The sequence below is a fragment of the Protopterus annectens genome, chromosome 10.part0 (assembly GCF_019279795.1).
Source record: "Protopterus annectens isolate FY-2018-M chromosome 10.part0, PAN1.0, whole genome shotgun sequence".
NCBI lineage: Eukaryota > Metazoa > Chordata > Ceratodontiformes > Protopteridae > Protopterus > Protopterus annectens.
This window is the reverse complement of record NC_056744.1, coordinates 858750715-858770943: the sequence shown is the minus strand read 5'-3', so window position 1 is coordinate 858770943 and position 20229 is coordinate 858750715. Positions and strand designations below refer to the sequence as shown.

The following is a 20229-nucleotide window of genomic DNA, read 5'->3' as shown; positions in this document are numbered from 1 at the left end:
TGCTGTGGTAGTTTCTTGAGGGAGGGTGATGGAAACCCAATGTAATATATGTTCCATTGTAGGGACATTTTGTCCAGGTGGGATGTAAATGCCTATAATGTTTAGATGCTTGTTTGGGTTGAGATTGCTTAGTATTAGTTCAGCATTTTGGAAATTAGGGGTGTCTATGTCCAGGAGGTGTAGAGAGAGGCTATTTTTAAAAAGGATAGTTACTCCCCCTCCTCTTTTTCCTAGGCTATCTTTTCTATATATTATTGTAATAAAGGGATACTATTTCATTGTCTGTGATATCTGGTTTTAGCCATGTTTTGGTTAACAGGACAATGTCAGGAGGGTAGTGAGTTAGTGTGGCATGAAGTTCATTATTTTATTAAGGAAACTTCTAAAGTTAATGTTTAGTATTAGGAGGTCTGAACATTTTTTGTTGAGGTATGGTGGCGTCTGGAGTTGGCAGTTAGGGTTGGATGAGGGAATTGTGGGTCCAGGGTTGGGACAAATATCTCCACTAAGCAGTAGTTTTGTTGTTAGTTGTAGCATTTTTATTAGTGTATATATAGATGTGAAGTTCTATCTCACTGTTCATTCTTTACTGATGGGTTCGGAGACTATCCATCGGTTCTGAGTCGGCCAGTTGCAAAGCTCGAGGTCTTCAAATAGCTCCAGGCCAAATCCCTATCCCATGGTGCACCTAGAGTTGCATCAGATCTAGTTTGCCGCTGCAACAGATCGGAGGTTCTGCATTAGCTTGGGCCAGTAAAACTGTTTTTTTTTCTACTTACTTATATTGATATTTAGATAGTTTAAATAGTTTTAGAAAGGTCTTACAGCTTTTTGGTGTGTGTTTCTACATATTAGTCCCTTCCCTTAGTGTGATTAAACATTTTCCTAGTTGGCCTCTTGTTTTAGGCCTAGTTTACAAACCTTTTTCTAATTGAGTGTGTTTAGTCAGCGACCTTTTTTCACATCCCCCCCCCCCCCGAAATAGTTGGATACTATAATTATTTCCTGTGTGGTGTGTTTAGCCTTGAATTTTTTTAGAAAGGCTTCAGTTTATTAATTACTGTTGTAGGTTTTCATAGTTAACAGTAATTTTGTCTGACTTAGATATTCTTTAGAATTTTTAGACAGTTTGTTGTACCTTGTAGCAGCTATACTCTTCTTTGCATAATCTGCTCATATTGTGTGTATAAGACAGTTTGTGGTGACAATAATTTACCTTTTCCTGTCACTTTAATATTTACATTAGCATTACTGCGTGTGTGTGTGAGAGAGACTTTGCCTGATTTTATTTAAAACTTTTTGTGGATAATTACTGTTGAGTTTTTTGTGGTGACAGTAATTTTTCTCTGAGTTTGCAATGGCTGAAAACAGAAGCATCCTAAGCCTGGCTTCAAAAAATGCCCAAAGTGTGGCCAAAAGATATCTGTAACAGACAGCCATGTAAATTGTGTGTACTGTGTAGGAGCACTGCATTTACAAAATAGCTGTGCTATATGCCATTCCTTCTCCTCCAGGGTCCTACAGGAAAGCAAGAGAAAACTAATAGAGGTTTGTTGAAACCATCCTTCCAAGAAGCTTTGAGTGACCAAGACGGATCCAGCAAGTTCTCAAAGTTTTCTAAGACTTCTGAATCTAAGAAATCAAAAAAAATCTTCGACTTTGCCTCCACTGCCATCGGAACAGATAGTCTTTTCTTTTCGGCGATGGTCCTCAGTGTTGGAACCGGTGTCCGAAACTCCTAAGAGTCCATTACTACAGTCGGTACCACCTTCGTTGTGATCATCTCGGTCCTTTATCAGCCTTTCTGATCTGGACGTGGATCGTGTGGTGCAGAAGCTGTAACTGGCACCAGCCTTGGCAAAATTTTATTGTCTTTGACCCAAGTGGCTTCGGAGCTGAAGACCCTTACACCAGCTCAAACTGTTCCTCCTCCGAGCCATGCTGGTTCTTTGGAGCCGGAGGATTTGGACATGTTGATTCTGGAACTCTGCTTTCACTCTGACTTCCTCGGTGCCAGTCGAGGACTCTAGGAGCCATCACACTCTGGTCGGGTCTGGGGAGGATAGTCGGACTGACTTGGGGGCTTCGGCTCAGATGAGCTTGGCTCCTACCTCTTGTTCAGAGGCGACTGTCCCGGTGCTGGGGGTATTGACGGTTTACTCGGATCCATCGGTTCCGTCACATCGGAGCAGCGGTGCTTTCGATGTCATGAGGAGAGTCATGTCTCCTAAGATATCCTCTACTTCAGGTCTGGCTTCCTCCTCCCTTAAAGCACCTGTGTCTGCTTCTGCCTCGTACATCCTGACCAACCGTGGAGACCCAGAGCCTCAGGAAGACCCATTGGGTGGCCCTTGCTCTTCCGAGACCTCACCAGATGCTCCCACTGATGAGGCTCCCGGGAAGAGATTGAGTAAGAGGAAACATCTAGACTCCCCCCAGGAGTCTCTAACATCTGATATTAACTTAGATGAGTCAGAAGGGTCCCCACGGTCCCTCTCTGAAGATATCATTCGCTGAGATACTTGAAATCTTGAAACAGAGGGGTGACTGGCAGTCCAAAAAACCCTACTGAGGATGAGTCAGTTCTCCTGAAGGCTTTCAGGTCTCAGCCTTCCACCTCTTGGGTGCCTTCGCCCTTTGATGAGCTGATTCAGCTGGTCTCACAAAGTGTGTGCGAGTCTCTGGATACTTTGGAGCCTATCTCTAGGAGGCCTAATAAGTTCATTTCTGCCGCCCTTGACAAATCTTTCTTAACAAAAGGTGCTCCAGCTGATGCCATGGTGGCAAAGAAAATGTTTGAAACTTCCTAGTCTATCCATCCTCCTAACAGAGACTCCAGAATCATAGATAGATATGGGAAGCACATATTTAGTTCAGTGACTTTTGCTATTCGTTCACTCAGCTATTTAACCCATTTTGCCAGGCTACAAAGCGATCTCCTTAAAGAGCTAGTAGATGCTCTTCAGGGTACAGTAGCTGCAGGAATAACTGACAAAGTTGCCGCCCAGTTTGCTACCCTCAGTTTTATAATAAACTCATCCATGCGCCTCATCTCATATGCAGCTGATGGATTGAGTAGGGCAGCGGGTACAGGAATTGCTCTTAGGAGACACTCCTGGATGCGCTTGTGTTCCTTTGCGGAGCCCTTCAAGTCATCCTTCATGAATACTCCCTGTGATGGCTCATCCCTTTTGGGGACTAAAGTGAGGGGAACCTTAACAGGTGTGAGTAGGACATAAAGACGGTCTGCCAACGGGGTCCATTTTTCCATCCCTACCAGACCCTATCCTAAGAGTCAAATGAGAGGACAAATGTGGTTCCAATAAGCCCAAGGAGCCTTTCAGGGCACACGTGGTGAACCCCCCCTCCAGAAGCAGAGGAGGGGGCAATAATGGAAGACGCCACCCTCGCGGCAGAGGGGGGTCTGCAACACTAGGGCAATAGAGATCACTTCTCTGGGAAGTCCTACCAGTGCTCCTGAAAGGTGGTCCGACTGTCCTGCTCTGGAGGCAGTCGGGGGGGGGGGGGTAACTTACCGTTGTACCCAGATGCCTGGCTCAAAATAACAAAAGACAGCTGGGTACAAAATATAATTTCCAGAGGATACTTCATCCCATTTGCCACACCCCCGCCACCCATAAGAAAAATCCTGGATGTTCCACCCAGTTACAGCCTCATTGCACATTCAAACCTTTTTTCCATTCGGCGTTTGCAAAGTTTGCAGTCTGCCTTTCAGAAATGTTCTGTTCGCCCTTCTGCAATACATGGTTTTTAAAGGTAAACCTTTTTTTTGAGAGTTGAGCTGTCATCCATAATAGCTGTGTTTATGGGTATTTGAATGTGTGTCTGGATTAGTTTGATGCATTGTTATATAAATTTGCTTTATTTGGAATTATGAAACTCTTCTTTTGTTATAGCTTAAAGCTGTACATGAACAGCTACAAGCACTTACTCAAGCCCCTTTATCCAAGCGAAAGAAAAAAAAGTTGAAAACAAAAAAAGAAAAGAAGAAAAAAGACAAAAAGGAACAGCACACGGGTGAAAAGAAAAAAAAAAAGAAGTCAAAAAAAGCCTTGCAAGAAAAGAGGTAAGTTTGCTTTCAGACATAAGATGTTTTGGCCAGAATATTTTCTTGCTCAGGAAATTAAATTCAAGTTTCATTATGAACTGTGATAAGATTCTGCTGTTATGAGTGACTAGCAAGATTTCCATTTGGTTTGTGCGTTTACCTTTTGGTCTCATAATTCTGTTTTGTTTCCTATGAGATTAGAAGGATTTGTTTGGTTTCTCCACCTGCTGATCAGTTTAAAACATTTTTAGTTATAAGCTGAGGTTGAATCACCAGGTATTTAAAGGTCGGGATTTTCTCCAAGGACTGTAACTTGGAACCAGCTGCTTCTGATGTTTGCATACTCGTACTCTCTTGTCCCCAGCTTGATGAATAGGTCTCATTCTCTTTCTGATGGTTGCCTTGCCACCTCCCGTGCTTAAGTGTCATGTACCGAGAGTGAAAATTAGTGTTGTATTTGCTGGTGAAATAAGTAAGACTGCAGACAATATAGTACATGTGTTAGCCTACTTGGGATGTACATTGAAACTTAGAAAGCATACTGCATGATCTGCAACTTTTAATGGTTAGTTCTTGAGCATTAAAGCCACATGCCCTATTTTATTTTTTATCTCCTTTTTAAAGTTGTAAATAATATAAAAATCTCTAAATTTACCATAAGTATAACATTTGTACATATTCACAAGACATTTTCAGTAGTAACACTTTCAGTCTTTTGATATTTTTTTCACCTGTGGTACAATTCATATGCCTTTGTAATTTCTTCAGTAGTCTACCTATTTGGAGTAGTTAAATTCCTCTTAACCTGCACATATCAAATGTCTGGACAAAGGCTCTTAAAGTAGGGTGCATCTTGCCAAAAATCTTGACACTTGGCATACAATTTGCACTCCAAATGGCATAACCTTTCCCTGTTGCAATAGAATTGTGAGCTACCACTCAAACAAAAGTTGGTAACTGAGCACCTACCACAGACTGTAGTCTGTGTTAAGATATGAACATCAGATACAAAAAAGGGAGTGGGAACCATGTTCAAGAGACCATTTCTTGCAGGAACATCAGGAGAACTAGAGAGGCAGGGCATGTATTTCCCACAATTGAAAAGGAATGCCATATTAAAATGGAGTTGGAATAGCCAGCAGCTATCATTTTCCTGCCAATTTCCCTCTTACAGGGGAAATTATGGAGCCACTGCAATATAGAAAGTATGCATACTGTAAAAAATCAGAGTTTGTTTCCTTTAAAGGGTTTTATTTCAGTATGTAACATCCAATGGAAGGAGCAGATATTAGTGTTATAGCAGCATACAAATCAGCATAACCAGAAATACACATATAGCATAATTATAAACATGAATATAATAACTTCATCTAAACCAGTCTTGCATCTGAACAAGTCTTGCATCAGACTTGACTAACCTGCTATCCTGTACACCACAAATTATTTCCTTTCAGCCCAGTAATTTTCCTCTATAGACTATATTCACACCACTGCGGTGGTGGTGCTGCAGTAGCATTGTCGCCTCACAGTAAGACATTGTCCTGTTCGATTCTCAGCTAGAGTGTCTTCTGTGTGGAGACATGCGTGAATGGGGGTACCTTCGTTGAAGGTTGTGCACCAGGGCCTGCAACTCGGCACGTAAAAAATCTACTGCCAATCATTAGCGGACCGGAGTTCCGCTGTGACGCCCCCTAACCGGGAAAAGCCGAAAGACACAACAAGACTATATTCACACCCCTAACCTGAGTTCTCAGGCTACATCTTGTTTTGTAGTTCACAGGTGCCTGGCCATTACCTTATCTCTTGATTCTTCCCTTGAGAAAAGAACAGAACAAGTACTGTCTGCAATCTTCCCTTGAAAAACTGTTGTCATGCTTAGCCAGCAAGGTTCAGCATTCGGTAAAAGATTATTTCTGGTTTTCTAAAATGTATGCATAAATGAAACACCATTTCTAGACCTATTTTATTCTGTAGCCTAATAACTGCTTTAAAATGGAAATCCCTGATATGACAGTTGGCCCTGAGGTCCCTGACGAAAGTTTATAGAGACCTACTTCTGTAGTTACCTCAGAAATGTATAATGTCTGTATGACCAACCACCGTAATCTGGTTTGAATATATGGGCTTTGTGCTACCTGCCACTAGAAACTTGGCAAGACAAAGTCTACAGAGTGATATTATAGTGCTTAATGCTATTAAAATCAATATGACTACTAGAAGATATTTTATAACTGCCCCACCCCAACCCTGGAATAGGCTTGCAAACCAGTCCATCCATGAGGTGTCACCAGTACTTTGCGGCTTAGTCATTACCTCACTCATAATCTGCAAATGCATCCAAATATTTTCACTTTTATCTGGTATATAACTACAGCATTCTGTCCCGATCAACCCACAAATCCAATTATGGGATGCCAGCAGGTAATCAAGGGCCATACATTTCTGGAGGACCACAATATGCATCATGGTCATTTCCAAAGTGATGTCCTTTATGCTTTCCAAGGTGCTATTGGCCAAAGCCTCCAGTAACCTAGCTAACTTTTGCAGTTTCCAAATGGCTTTAACAGCTCCATATGCAAGAAATATACCTGCTCCAGCTGTTACCCCATCACCATAGCTCCATAGTTTTCAGTGTCTTTAAATCCAAATTCTGATGTATATGCGATGTATCTAAAACCTGTACCTTATCCTGAAAGTCAGTATCCAGGTCTCTTTTGACTTTGTGATTTCTGAAACTTATTGAACCAGGTAGTTCTTTAAAATGTCTTATGGCTGGCATTACATATCCTATATAACACGAGCCATACCAACTTGGTGGTGGCCATTTATAGGCTCTTTTCCCACACACAATACATGTGTCTTAATGCATAGTTAGAATGCCAACCCTGTTGTTCCAGAAGTAGGATGAAAGAAATGCCATATACCATTTCAACTTGTTTGTAAGTCCTCAGTCAAGTTAGACAAAGTATAAACTGTTAATCCCACATATCCTCCTTTCCCATCTCTGAACGCCGTAATAGTAAAATTACACTGACTATTGCCTATGTTCTGTACCTTAGGAGTTGGTACGTCATTGTACCATGATTCCTCTCTATTATAGCAAATTAACCCTTTCTCTGTTGACCAGAGAGTTAAATATTGGGTACTATTAGCGTTGATTTTCTCAAATATTGTACTGGTCAGTTCATTTCCTCCTTTAATTATATAGCCTGACTGGCATGATGGCTATTTCCTGAAGAGATTGAAACTGGTACTAGAGGGATACCTTTCCCTGCCACCTGCACATGCACACAAATCCAACATTGGGATAAATTGAAAGCATGTGCATAGGTAAACTGAAGCTTAGTAAATGTATTATAAGGTGGAATACCAGTCTTCCCATTTTAGCATTTCCCTCTTTGCCCGTTGATGCTCTGGAGATGTAACCTGAACCCAAAACTCAGCTTGTAAAACTTGATATTGTAATGTCACTACCTTGCATGAATACAAACCTACATCCGACTTATACACTTGTCAGTCCTAAAGAAAATATGCCTTCAGAGGTTTAAGACAAATCAATGTACATTCTACTGGCAAGCTGTTTGTCTACTAAAGAGTCTTTAACATTTATAACATTCCATGCAAACAAAGTGTTATTATCTCTATGCCATTGATACTCAATATATCTAAAGAAACGTCAAAAAACAATAAGCTGTAAAAGTTTCATTCTCTGGCACATAAACTGTTTCATAATCACTTGTCATCTTCAGGTGTAGTTCTTCTGCCTGTAGTCCAGTTACACAAGATGAATGAAAAATCCCAGACCTTGCAAAGTATACAATCAAACCAAGCAACAATACCAAGGTGAGCCGTACACTCCTCCGTCCCAAGTCACTGCTGATGTATTGGAAAGGCCTCCCTACAGTTCTAGTGTCCTTTGCCGTGTCCCTTGTACAGTTAGGTCTTCCAATCCTCCCCTCACCCATCTCTTGTGCAAGGCTGGATGGCTGCTGTTGACAGATGGCCATTTCAAAAGACTATATTCAAAAAATTCAAAGCAGGCAATATGTTCTGTATCACAACCTGTAAAGCACAAAAAGCAGTATCATTTTCTTGGATTTGCATCCACACTCTTAACGAGCTTTAATTGATTGATGTGTACAATTTTACATTTCCTGTCTCTGTGGTTCTTATCACTCCTCTTGATTTGATGCACTAGAGGCCCTACATGTTTGACAATAGTATATGGTCCTTCCTAGTTTAAAGCAAAACATCTTCCGGACATAAATTGCTTTAACATAGCCTGTTGGCCCTGTTTCAACTGAACAATGTCAATTGGATCTCCTAATATTTTGTACATCCTGCCTGCATGACATAGACTCATGTTGTTGATAGATTCCTGCAAAGTTTGTAACCAGCCCTGATGATGCGTCACCTTACAGTAAGAAGGCTGTGAACCCAGAGATAGGTCAGAAGGAAAATTCAGTGGCATTCTTCTTCCTGTCATTAACTCAAAAGGTGGAATTCCTAAGCATTAGATGATGCTGTTATTCCCAGCAAAATAGCTGGCAGATGCATGACACAGTTAGGTCCCTTTTCCATACAAGCTTTAGTAAGTCTCTCCTTAATAGTCATATTCATTCTTTCTACTGTTCCGTTAGACTGTGGGTGATATGGAACATGGAATCTCTGCTGTATTCCTAACAGGTTACACACTTCTTTCATAACCTGACTTGTGAACTGAGTACCATTGTCAGACTGTATGATCTGGGGCCATCCCCAGTAAGAGAAAATGTTTCATAATGCAGATGCTGTAGTTTTTGCTGTCATGTCCTTAGTTGGGAATAGCTTCCACCCACTTTGTAAAAGTGTCTACCACTACCAACAAGTATCATTAACCCCCTTTTGCTGGAGGGAAGAGGTCCTGCAAAATCTATCTGTATACTGTACAATGTTCCCTCTGAAACTGGCACTCTCTGCAACTGAGTTTTTTTTAACATAGGTTTAGTTTGCAGACATAATATTATACACACTTCCTGAACTTCTTTACATAATATTTTCAGCTGAGGATTCTAAAATTTATACTTTGATAGGCCAAATTTTCTGAAAACCTACATGACCTAGGAGCTGATGGTTGTACCTGATAAGCTGCTTAGCCAATAATTTCAGCATGTAGGGCAAACGTGCCCCTTGTTCTGTTTTGTACACATACAGCCTTACTCCAGGGACTGGACTGGCAACTTCGCATTGTGCCCTTTCATCAACGTCCCCTTGCATGTCTTGGATCTTTGCCAGATCTGCCTCAACTGTTGAACCCACATGACTCACCTCTGTTATACCTTCCACCTTAATCTCCTCCCACTGCACTGGATATAGAGAGAGTACTCATAATTTAGAAAGACAAAAAAAAAAATTCTTGTTTATATTTTATATTCTATATAAACCCTACTACTAGAATGCTGTATGCTGACTTTACTAAAGGAATTGTTGATCTATACATAACTTACATTTCTATGAAACTTGCATCTCTGTATGATATTGTGTAACTTCTTTATGATATGCTATTCTAGCTTTTCTCCCTGGGCCTCTGCTGAAAATGGATGTGTGAGCAGTCGGACTTCCCCTGTTAACAAATATAAAATAAATAAGTAAATCCCCTCCTTGGCAGTTTTTTTGCTGCTACATCCGTTATGGAATTGCCAGTAATGTGAAGATTACTTTATCTTACTTGATGTGCCTTTACCTTGCAGATGCTCCATTTATTTTTGTTTTTCCACTCTTAAGTCATTTAACTCCTTCATAACTGCTGTATGCTTTAAAGATTTACCTTTGCTGTCCACAAATCCCCTCTTAGCCCAAATTTCCAAATATATGGTAAGGGCTGTTACCACATAGGAGCTGTCACTAATAATGTTACTGTCTCCATACTGCTTTATAGCATATAGCACAGACTCCAACTCTGCTCGTTGGGCTGACAGATACTCATCTTAATCATATGAGTCTCTGGTTGTGCAGTATTAGTGTAAACTGGAAATCCTGTATATGTGCCTTCCTCATAAAATTTTGAACCATCCACATACACATACCTGGCCTCTCTATTAAATTGGTCTGAAAAAGGTGAATTAGGAACCTTGTCCATCTGTTTCCTCACAAACATGAGGAGTCCGTTCATAAAGCAACTATTTTCCCCAACCTCTACAAAAATATTCTTCTGTTCTAAAGCTATAATCCACTTAATGTGGCCTGATTCACAGGTCTGCGTCTGTCGGAATACAGTAGGGTCTTGACTGTGTGGTGTGGTGTTTGCACTATTATTGGGGAGAACTGTGTTATAAATTCTGACTGTTGAATTCCCCATTAATATAGCTAACAAAGCCTTTACACAAAGATAATAACTCTTCTCCACTGATGTCAACATTCTACTAAAAAAAATAATAGCTCCTATTCTGGTCTGAATTCCCTGCTAATATGGCATGAGGGTATCTTTGTAGCAGGACTGCAGAAATGCTGTCAGTTCCTGCTGTTGGTTGCACATAAAAAGGATATTTTGCTACTGGTATAATTTATTCAGTAACTACTGCCTGCTTTTGCTTCAATGCCTCCACTGGCTTCTTTTCCTCTTCTGACCATACCAAAATTGTAGTACTGGGCATTTTTACATTAATCATTTTATACTGCCAAGACTGCATAAGTCTTCCATACATTCCCTATTATAATTCATGATTCTCAAAAATGTTTGTAAATCCTGAATGGTGGTAGGTAAGGGCATACTCAGGATAGATTGCACCCTTTCCCTGCAGGTGTACTGAACCCGGGGCTATACAGTTACTCCCAAGACTTTGACCTGTTGTTTTAACTGCATTTTGTTGGCATTGACTTAGAACCCAGCTTTCTGCAAAACCAGTAAGACATCATGTAGTATCTGCAAATGCTCCTCCCCTGTTTGTATCAGAATATCATCTATATATATTGTAACACTTTATTGCCATAGTTCAATGGCTGCAGTGCCAGTGTCTGAGGAAACGGCACTGGAAAATTTACAAAACCCATTGGTAGGCATGTCATTAAATACTGTGTATCCTCAAAGGTAAAAGCAAACCGCTTCTGTGAAGATTCATCTAAAGGTATAGCAAAAAAAAAAATCAGTTTTCTAAATAAATAACTGTAAACCATTTACTCTGTAGATCTAGTTTAACAGCTGTGCAGGTATATCAGGCACAACATGTGCTGCTGGAGTTGTCAACTTATTTGCTAGCCTCAAGTCTAAAATTCATCTGTAACTACCGTCCTTTACTGGCCTCATGGGTGAATTACACTGGCTAGATTGTATGACTATAATACATTTCCTTTCCCAGTCTGTAATGCATTTACAAATATCCTCCACTGCTTCTTGTGGAATGGGGTATTATGGTAACCTGTCTGTAGGCTCCTCAGCCCTTATAGTGGCGTTGGCGACCAGACCACAGTTTGTTTTATCTTTAGCTGATAATTCTGAAGATTCTTGCTTCAGTTGATATCTTAAATCCTGCCCCTGTTCTGTGCAGTCTACTGCATAAATCTTTTTGAACATCTCTTCTCTCTGCACCACTGTACATATCATAGTATCTTTATTCCTATACAATAGCTTGTTAAAATCTAACACAACATCCAATTCTGACAAAATGTCCATTCCCAAAATGGTACTATCACACTGGGGATATAACAAGAATTTTTCTGTTATTTTCTTTTCAGGCTGATTGACTTTATTTAAAAATCTAATCTCCAAAGGCTTGCTGCTGACTGCAGCTACCTTTGACCCTTCAAACCCTGATAGCATGAGAACTATACTTGGATCCTCTGGCAGAGGTCTGTTTGTAACTGAAACTGTGAAGCCCCTGTATCAAGTAACACATTGTGACATGATTCTTTTCCCATGAATAATGAAATGTATGGTCTGCCGTGCTTTCCAGCCTGGAATGAAGTCAAATACATCAACTGATTCAGTTCTTAACTATCACAGCCTTCATACATAATTTGAAAATCTGGTACATCACTGGCAACATTAACCTGAGCTACGGTATGCTTCTGATCATCCCTTGGGCTAGAACTTTATGCATCGCTTACATCATTCGCCCAGTCATTAACCATAGTGGGCTGCCTTGTATCTGAAAAACTAACATAATTTCCTGCCTTTCCCCATGCACTATGTGCACTCCCTTCAGAAAACAAATCAGTGTCATTTTCACTGGGAGCAGAAGTTGTAGGAGCTGTCTGTATTTTATCTGGTTTATATTTAAAACCATCCAAACAAGGATACACTGAATCATACTGTGAATAGAGGTGGTCTGTCATTAATCTCACTCACTGCCCCACTCTCAGATCTTTTAACCTGTCTAGCTTTATTGGAAACAACTGGAAGTAAGTCATCAATACCAGATTCCACATGCTTGTGTTTCCATGCCCAGTATTTAGGACACTGTTTTTTGACATGCCCAAGCCTTCAAAAAAAACAAAAAAAAAAAAAAACATGCTGAGACTGGTGAAGTCTGCTTCACTGCTGCAATATCAGTATCTACAGAAAAAATCTTATTACTGGTATCTCATGCTTGCAAAATCTGTTTGTCTAACCACTAAATGGACAGCTTCCTCAAAGGTCTTGGCTGTAGCAATTACATTTAATTTGATAGCTGTATCAAGTCCCTGAACTCTTTGCGAAAAAGCTTCAGTCACTTGTTTCTTATCGTCCTGTTTCATTTGTCTGAGTAATTGTGCACTACAGCATACACTAAAGAAAACAATGCTGTAGTTTCCATAATATTGTCTGTTCTAGTAATTCTGAATTTATCTAACAACCTAGGGTCAAAATATGTTTTTTTTGTGTCAAAGCTTGCAAAGCTGCATTTAGGTTCATAGGTTCATACTAGGCTATCTGCCCAAGGGCATTTATAAGCCTAGCCCAGAGTTTTGTGGCTTTCGCCACCCCTTTAGTTTGAAGGATACTATGCCCATTATTTTGCTGTGCCTCTGTCAAGCAGTGACACTGAGGTAATCCCTGGGGTATACCTGCGATCTCCCATCCATTGGTCAAGATTTCTCTTGAACAAAGCCAGCGAGGTGCTTTGCCTCACATGTACCGGGATTTTGTTCCACAGCATAGGGAGTCTCTGGGTGATTAATCTGTCCCTCCAGCACGTCCTATTAATAACCGTGTTAAGGTTTAAGTCTCTTGCCCTTGTAGTTCTGATGGATTTAGATTTTTTGAGGTGAAGCATGTTCATTAATTCCGGGTTGGACATGGCCTTGTATGTCAGGCACAGGTCTCCTCTGAGCAGACGGTAAGCGACTGAATAGAGCTTGGCACAAAGGTTATTAAGAGGCAAGTCATGTATCAGTATTAGTCTTAAGAGTTTTTGGAAGAAAAGCCTTAAAACATTTTGAAAATTCCTGACCCCAAGTAACCCCAGTATTACTGCACCAGTCCTCAAAAACCATAAGATTCTGAAATAATCCCCTCCTGTCTTCCCATTTAGGGAGTAACTGTAACAGTTTTGATGAATGATATAGTGCTCGAGAGGTGGTTATGCCCACTACATCTGCAGGCAAAGATTCAGACTGAAAGGAAGAGTGACCAAAACCAAAAACAATAGGAGAATAGTACTGAAATAAACATTACGAACCAATAAAACAAAAGTATCCGCACTGTGAAGGGGAAGAAAGCACTCCAAAAGCACAAACAGACTTAACTCAGCTTTAATCCACAATAGTAGTTAAGACAAACGCTCAACAGATTCCCAGTGTTTTCGTCTATCCAAATAAGACTACTTCAGATGTGATACAGTAATTCAAGCCCTTCCCTTAAGTACTTTAAATCCTCAATTAATCATTAAAATGTGCCATGACAAAACCTAATAAATATTCATATATTCCCATTAAACAATGAAGCAAATTAGGGAAAATGCCCCCCCCCCCCCAAAAAAAATAAAAACATAAAACATGCATAAAAAATACCTTATTCTAAAACTTATTCAATATCAAATGCATTAAAACACTTTATTTTAAAAATGCACATATAACATTAAATAAATTACAGAAATGTTAAAACCTTCCATATCTGCTCAGAGAGCTCCATCTACTGTCCACAATTATTACAATTAAATATACTTCATTTAAAATCATTCAAAATAAACCATGGTAATGCAAAGTCAGTAAAGGTGTATATATAATATTAATTAATATACTGATATTAAAAAATGCATACAGTAACCATTAAAACATATGTTCTTATAACTTTGCTGCTCTAAGTTTAAGAGGGACTAATGAAATATTATCATTGAGACCTGGGAATAAATTAGCTTGAAGTGTGACTTGTCACCAAAGTTTTCCCTATGTTTGATTTTCATTTCCCATTGTCCTCCATTCAGATCTTTTTTAACTTCCTCTAATCCAAAAAATATAAACCTTTCATTGGGACAATCTTGGTATGTTTAAAAAGAGCGTCATTCTCGTTATTTTGAATGTCATAATAATATTCGTACACTCTCAAGTTTCCACCCTGTTTTGCCCACATAAAAAGCTTCACAATGATCACATATAGAGCAAGGTATACCAAACCATGACAATTACAGTTAGAGAAACCTTTACCCTCCGTTATTCTATCCCTAATAACCAAATGCACACTCTTTGTGCCAAATATAGGGACACTGGTTGCAAGAACCATATTTATATGTGCCCTTCCTTTTTACCTAAATATTTACCTTATCCTTACGTTTCTGTAGTAGCTCTTCCAATTTTTGAGCCCTTTTATAAATAACTTTAACAGGATGCTTAGAAATTTTCCCCAGTATCTGTTAGTCCTACAAACCTACTCCACTCCTTTTCAATTATGTTCTTAACTTTAAAAACGTTTCCATTAAATTCAGTAACAAATGCCGTATTGTATGTTTCATCCTGTTTAATAGTCACTTTATCTAAAGATATGCCACAAAGAGATTGACATTCACAATAATAATGCAAATAACGCTCTTTTTAAACATACTAAGGTTTGCCCCAATGCAAGATTTTATTTTTTGTATTAGAGGCATTTTAAAAAGATTTGAATGGAGGACCATGGGAAACAAAAATCGAATACAAGGAACTTTGGTGGCAAGTCATACTTCAAGGTAATTTATCCCCAGGTCTCAATGATATTTCATTAGTCCCACTTAAACTTAGTAGCGAAGTTATAAGAACATATGTTTTAATGGTTATTGTATGTTTTTCTTAATATCGGTATATTAATATTATATATGCACGTTTACTGACTTCGCATTACCATGGTTTATTTTGAATGATTTAAAATGTAGTAGATTTAATTGTAATAAAAATTTTGGACAGTAGATGGAGCTCTCTGAGCAGATATGGAAGGTTTTAACATTTTGTAATGTATTTAATGTTATAATATGTGCATTTTTAAATGTGTTTTAATGAATTTGATATTTAATAGTTTTTAGACTAAGGTATTTTTTTATGCATGTCTTACGTTTTTGTGGGGGGGTATTTTCCACAATTTGCTTTGTTGTTTAATAGGACTATATGAATATTTATTAGGTTTTGTCATGGCACATTTTAATTGATGGTTTGAAGTATTTAAGGGAAGGACTTGAATTACTGTATCACATCTGATGAAGTCTGTTTGGTTAGACGAAAATGCAGTGATTCCATTGAACGTTTGTCTCTTATTTACCATTGTGGAATAAAGCTGAGTTAAGTCTGTTTGTGCATTTGCAGTGCTTTCTTCCCCTTCACAGTGCGGATACTTTTATTTTATTGGTTTGTAGTGTTTATTTCAGCACTATTCTCCTATTGGTTTTGGTAGTCTTATGGAGATATGGAAGGGGAAGTTACTGTACAAGGAGCCGAAAAGGCAAGGTATGAGGAGATCGGTGAAACTAGAAAGTTGATTGGACAGCTTACTCAATTTGGTAGCCTGCTGACCCCGTTTAGCCAATCTTTGGCTAACCTAATTTTTAAAGGAGGTGATGTCAACAACCAGGAAGTTTCTAGGCAATGCAAACGAGGAACACTGAATAATAATGGCGAGTATATCCAAGCACCTGAAACAAGTATGGAAAATGTATTGAATGGAGACCCGGACTTCCAGAGAACACCAAACATTTTAAGGGTGAACAGATTCAGTAATGGAACTGATGAACAACGACCCAGTGATTCCAATGGACTCTGGTTTAATAGAGGTGATTATACAGACCCAAATGCAGATATTAATGTTGACAATTTTGAGCTGAAGGACTGGTTTGGTTGCAGTTTTTCCCACAAAATAAATTGGATGGTAATAAAAATAACCAATAGATTGACTCTTATGAAAATGGTATTAAAAAGTTGGTAGATTCTATGTATAAATATAGAACGCTGGAGATAGAAAACAGTTATTTAAGAGAATGTGTTGTTTCGTCATAGTCCCAAAAAGTTTACGGTTGTGGAAATACCCCAATAATGTTAAGGTAGGATCTGCTTTTCATGAAGAACTTATTGATATTTTTAATTGTTGTGAAATTTAGATTGCAAGAGCAATTAGGGAAATTGACAAAATTAAGACTGTGTTACATAAAGAAATTGATGAGTTAAACCATATTATCACTAACGACCTTTTGTTTACTGTAATTGGTGAGAGAAAAATACTCAAATATTGGGAAAAGGATTGATGAGAAAACTGAAGGCTTAGTTAATAGAAAAATAAGGAAACTTGAAAGGGATATAGCTGAATATAAAGAAAAAAGGAGCTACCCTGAACCAAAACAAATTAGACATAATATTTATTTTTCTGATACCGACAACCATCAAGTAGGTGATAGGGGGTCAAATTATGATCCTTATGATGTTTATAATGGTGATAGTGTAGGGAATCTGGAAGACCTTTTAGAATATCCACCCCTTCGGCAGTCAGAATGGTTAAAAAAATGGAACTGAGCCTTCTACAATCAGAACTGGAGGGGGGGGTGAAGGGGTGGAAGAGCAAGAGGGAGATTTTAACTACATGGTGGGAACAATGAAATTACACCTGAAATTTTTGAGATTGTTAGAAACAATTTTTTAAATTTACATGTAACAATTTCAATATTTTTAATTATAGTACTTTAGAATTGACAACTGACTATTTCAGTCTATCTAAAGGTCTCAGGTTTATACCTCAAACCCGAGTGATCTAACTAAAACAATTCTAGATCTTAAGTGTTTACTGTGAAATGTAAAGGGGCGAAAAATTAGTTGAGCACTTGGAACCCACCTCTCCACCCCCATTTAAAGAACTTAAAGGTGTTAATTGAGAAAGAAATTAGGAAAGAATATATGAATTGTGGGTATAGACCTAATCTTAGTATAGGGGAAAGGAAAGTGCTCAACGAGCTTAAAAATAAGAGTTATAAAACCAGATTAGTGGGTGGAGTAACAATTATGGGCACTATTTTATATGTGGGTAAAATGTCTACTTTAGGTGACACCAGTAAATATGGTAGTTTTTCTAAAAATTAAATTAATATTGCGGATCAAAAAAATTGATGTCACTTTGATATGTTAATGGAGCATCTAACTGATGTAGACACCTACATTTGTATCAGAATAGAGAAACCAAAAATACCCTCAACTTTTGGGATACTTAAAGTGGATAAAAATGAAGTGGACCCACCTTTAAGACTAATAGTCTCAGCAGAGGGCTCCAAGACCACCTCAGTAGCAAAATATTTAGATATACAATTAAAAGCATTATGGAAGGAAGAGGGATTGTGAAGGATTCTTGGGACTTCCTTGGGTATATTAGACATGATCTATAGGAAAACAATATTATATTTGTGCCAATAGATGTAATTGACTTATCTCCAGTATCACACATGATAAAGGTATGGAATTTTTTGAAGAAGTTATAGTAAATAGAAAAGAAAAGGATAGAACATACCATTTATTTACATTTAATGGAGTTGGTTTGGCAAAATAATTTCATATATTTTGGTGGAGAATTTTCATCAGTTGCAGGGGGTAGCAATGGGGGCGGCATGCACACTCGCATATGCAGATATTGTTTTAGCTGAATGAAAAATATGTTTCCAACTCTGTGTAAATTGTTGGGCCAATTATAAGAGGTACCTGGATGACATTTGTGTATTTTGGGCAGCTTCCATCGACAAACTAAAGAAGTTGATTACTTATATAAGTGAAACTACTGATCTTTTAAAATTCACTTATTCTTTGGACTCAATTATTTGGATGTAACTATTTTTAAGACTGAGGAAGGCATCAAATCTAAAATTTATAGAAAGGAAACTTTCTCAAATTCATATTTACATTTCACAAGTACCCATCCTTTGGGGCAGAAAAGAAATATTTTGAAAGGGCAATTTGTCAGAGCTAGTCGAATAACTTCCAGTAACACAGATTTTGAGGGTGAATGTATGTTTTTGGAAAAACTTTTTATGGAGAGAGGCTGTCCCAAGGATTTGATACAGGAAGTCAAACTGGAGGTTACAAAAAGAAGGAAAGACAAATTTAAGCCCACTTTAGGGAAGTGTTTGGTAAATGGAATATCTTTAGATAAAGGGAATATTAAACAGGATGAAACATACAGTAGGGCATTTGTTACTGAATTTAATGGAAACCTTTTTAAAGTTGAGAACAAAATTGAAAGAGTGGAGTAGATTTGTAGGACTAAGATACTGGGGAAATTTCTAAGCATCGTGTTAGTTATTTATAAAAGGGCTCAAAATTTGAAAGATCTACTAGAGAAACGTAAGGGTAATACGGTAAATACTCGGGTAAAAAGGAAGGGCACATATAAATGTGTTTGCAACCAGTGTCCTTATATTTGGCGCAAAGAGAGTGTGGCTTTGGTTAGTTGGGATAGAATAATTGAAGGTAAAAGTTTCTCGAATTGTAATTCTTATGGTTTGGTATACCTTGTTCTGTGTGACCATTGTGAAGCTTTTTATGTGGGCAAAGCAGAGCGGAAACTTACAAGAGTGTACGAATATTATTATGACATTCAAAATAATAAAGAGAAGAATGCTCTTTTAAAACATACTAAGGTTTGCCCCAATGCAAGGTTTTTATTTTTTGGTATTAGAGGAAGTTGAAGGTTTGAATGGAGGACCATGGCAAATGAAAATAATCGGATATAGGGAACTGTGGTGGCAAGTCACACTTCAAGCTAATTTATCCTTAGGTCTCGTTGATAACATTTCATTTGTCCCTCTTTTTAAACTTAGAGCAGTGAAGTTATAAGAACATATGTTTTAATGGTTATTGTATGTATTTCTTAATATCAGTATATTAATTAATATTTTATATACACCTTTACTGACTTCACATTACCATAATTTATTTTGAATGATTTAAAATGAAGTATATTTAATTGTAATGAACCAAAAACCAGCAACGATCAGGCGAAGGTGCAAAATCAACTAGACCAAAAAACACAAGAACACCAATTTAAATTTTATAGCGCAGTTCAACTTTATTATTCGCTATTCATCACACAAACTTCATCAGAAACTAAATACCAAACAACCACTCCACATTTTTAAATGCAGTCTGACCAATCTGTTTCATTTGCCAGTTAAATACAATTAAATGACAATAACATAAAAAACTTTAAAAACTGCATATTTTAATATACTAATATTTAATTTACCACTATTTTCCTGTTTTTTAAAAAAACACTTTATATTAACCATGCCATTGAGTCCAGGGGAAATATGAGGCCAACCTAAGTTGCCATTCTGCTTCCCTCTGTTCAACCAGGTTTCTAAAATTACCACCCCTTAAATCCCCTTGAACAACTTGCAGAACTGAAATGTTGAATTATATCCAGTTTGCACATTCAATAGAATGCTTATACAAAGCATTATTAAGGTTTTTCTTTATAGCATAATCATGCTCTAAAATTCTCTTCCTTAAAGGCCTGGTGGACATTCCTATATAAAAAGAACATGGGCATAGGGCAATATAAATAATGCCCGAAATACCACAATTGCATCTACCTGGGACCTTTAAAGTCCTCTCTAAATGTGTTAAAAAAATGTATGGACCTTCATGGATAAACCTACACGATCTACATCCATTACATTTAAACATGCCCATACCCCCTTCAAAAGTGGTTCTAGACACCAGACCACTGGATTGGAGCATATGTATAAGACTCAAACTCCTCCTATAAGCAC

General features: G+C 38.1%; 1 protein-coding gene across 3 annotated transcripts in view; it reads left to right on the top strand.

Moving 5' to 3' along the window:
• LOC122813371 (bromodomain-containing protein 3-like) overlaps positions 1-20229 on the top strand; it is a 1265442-nt gene that overhangs the window by 1142030 nt on the left and 103183 nt on the right. For all 3 annotated transcript variants that reach the window (XM_044085658.1, XM_044085659.1, XM_044085657.1), the window contains one exon: positions 3918-4087. In XM_044085658.1, coding sequence (XP_043941593.1) covers positions 3918-4087 — 170 coding nt within the window. The remainder of the gene's footprint in view (positions 1-3917; positions 4088-20229) is intronic.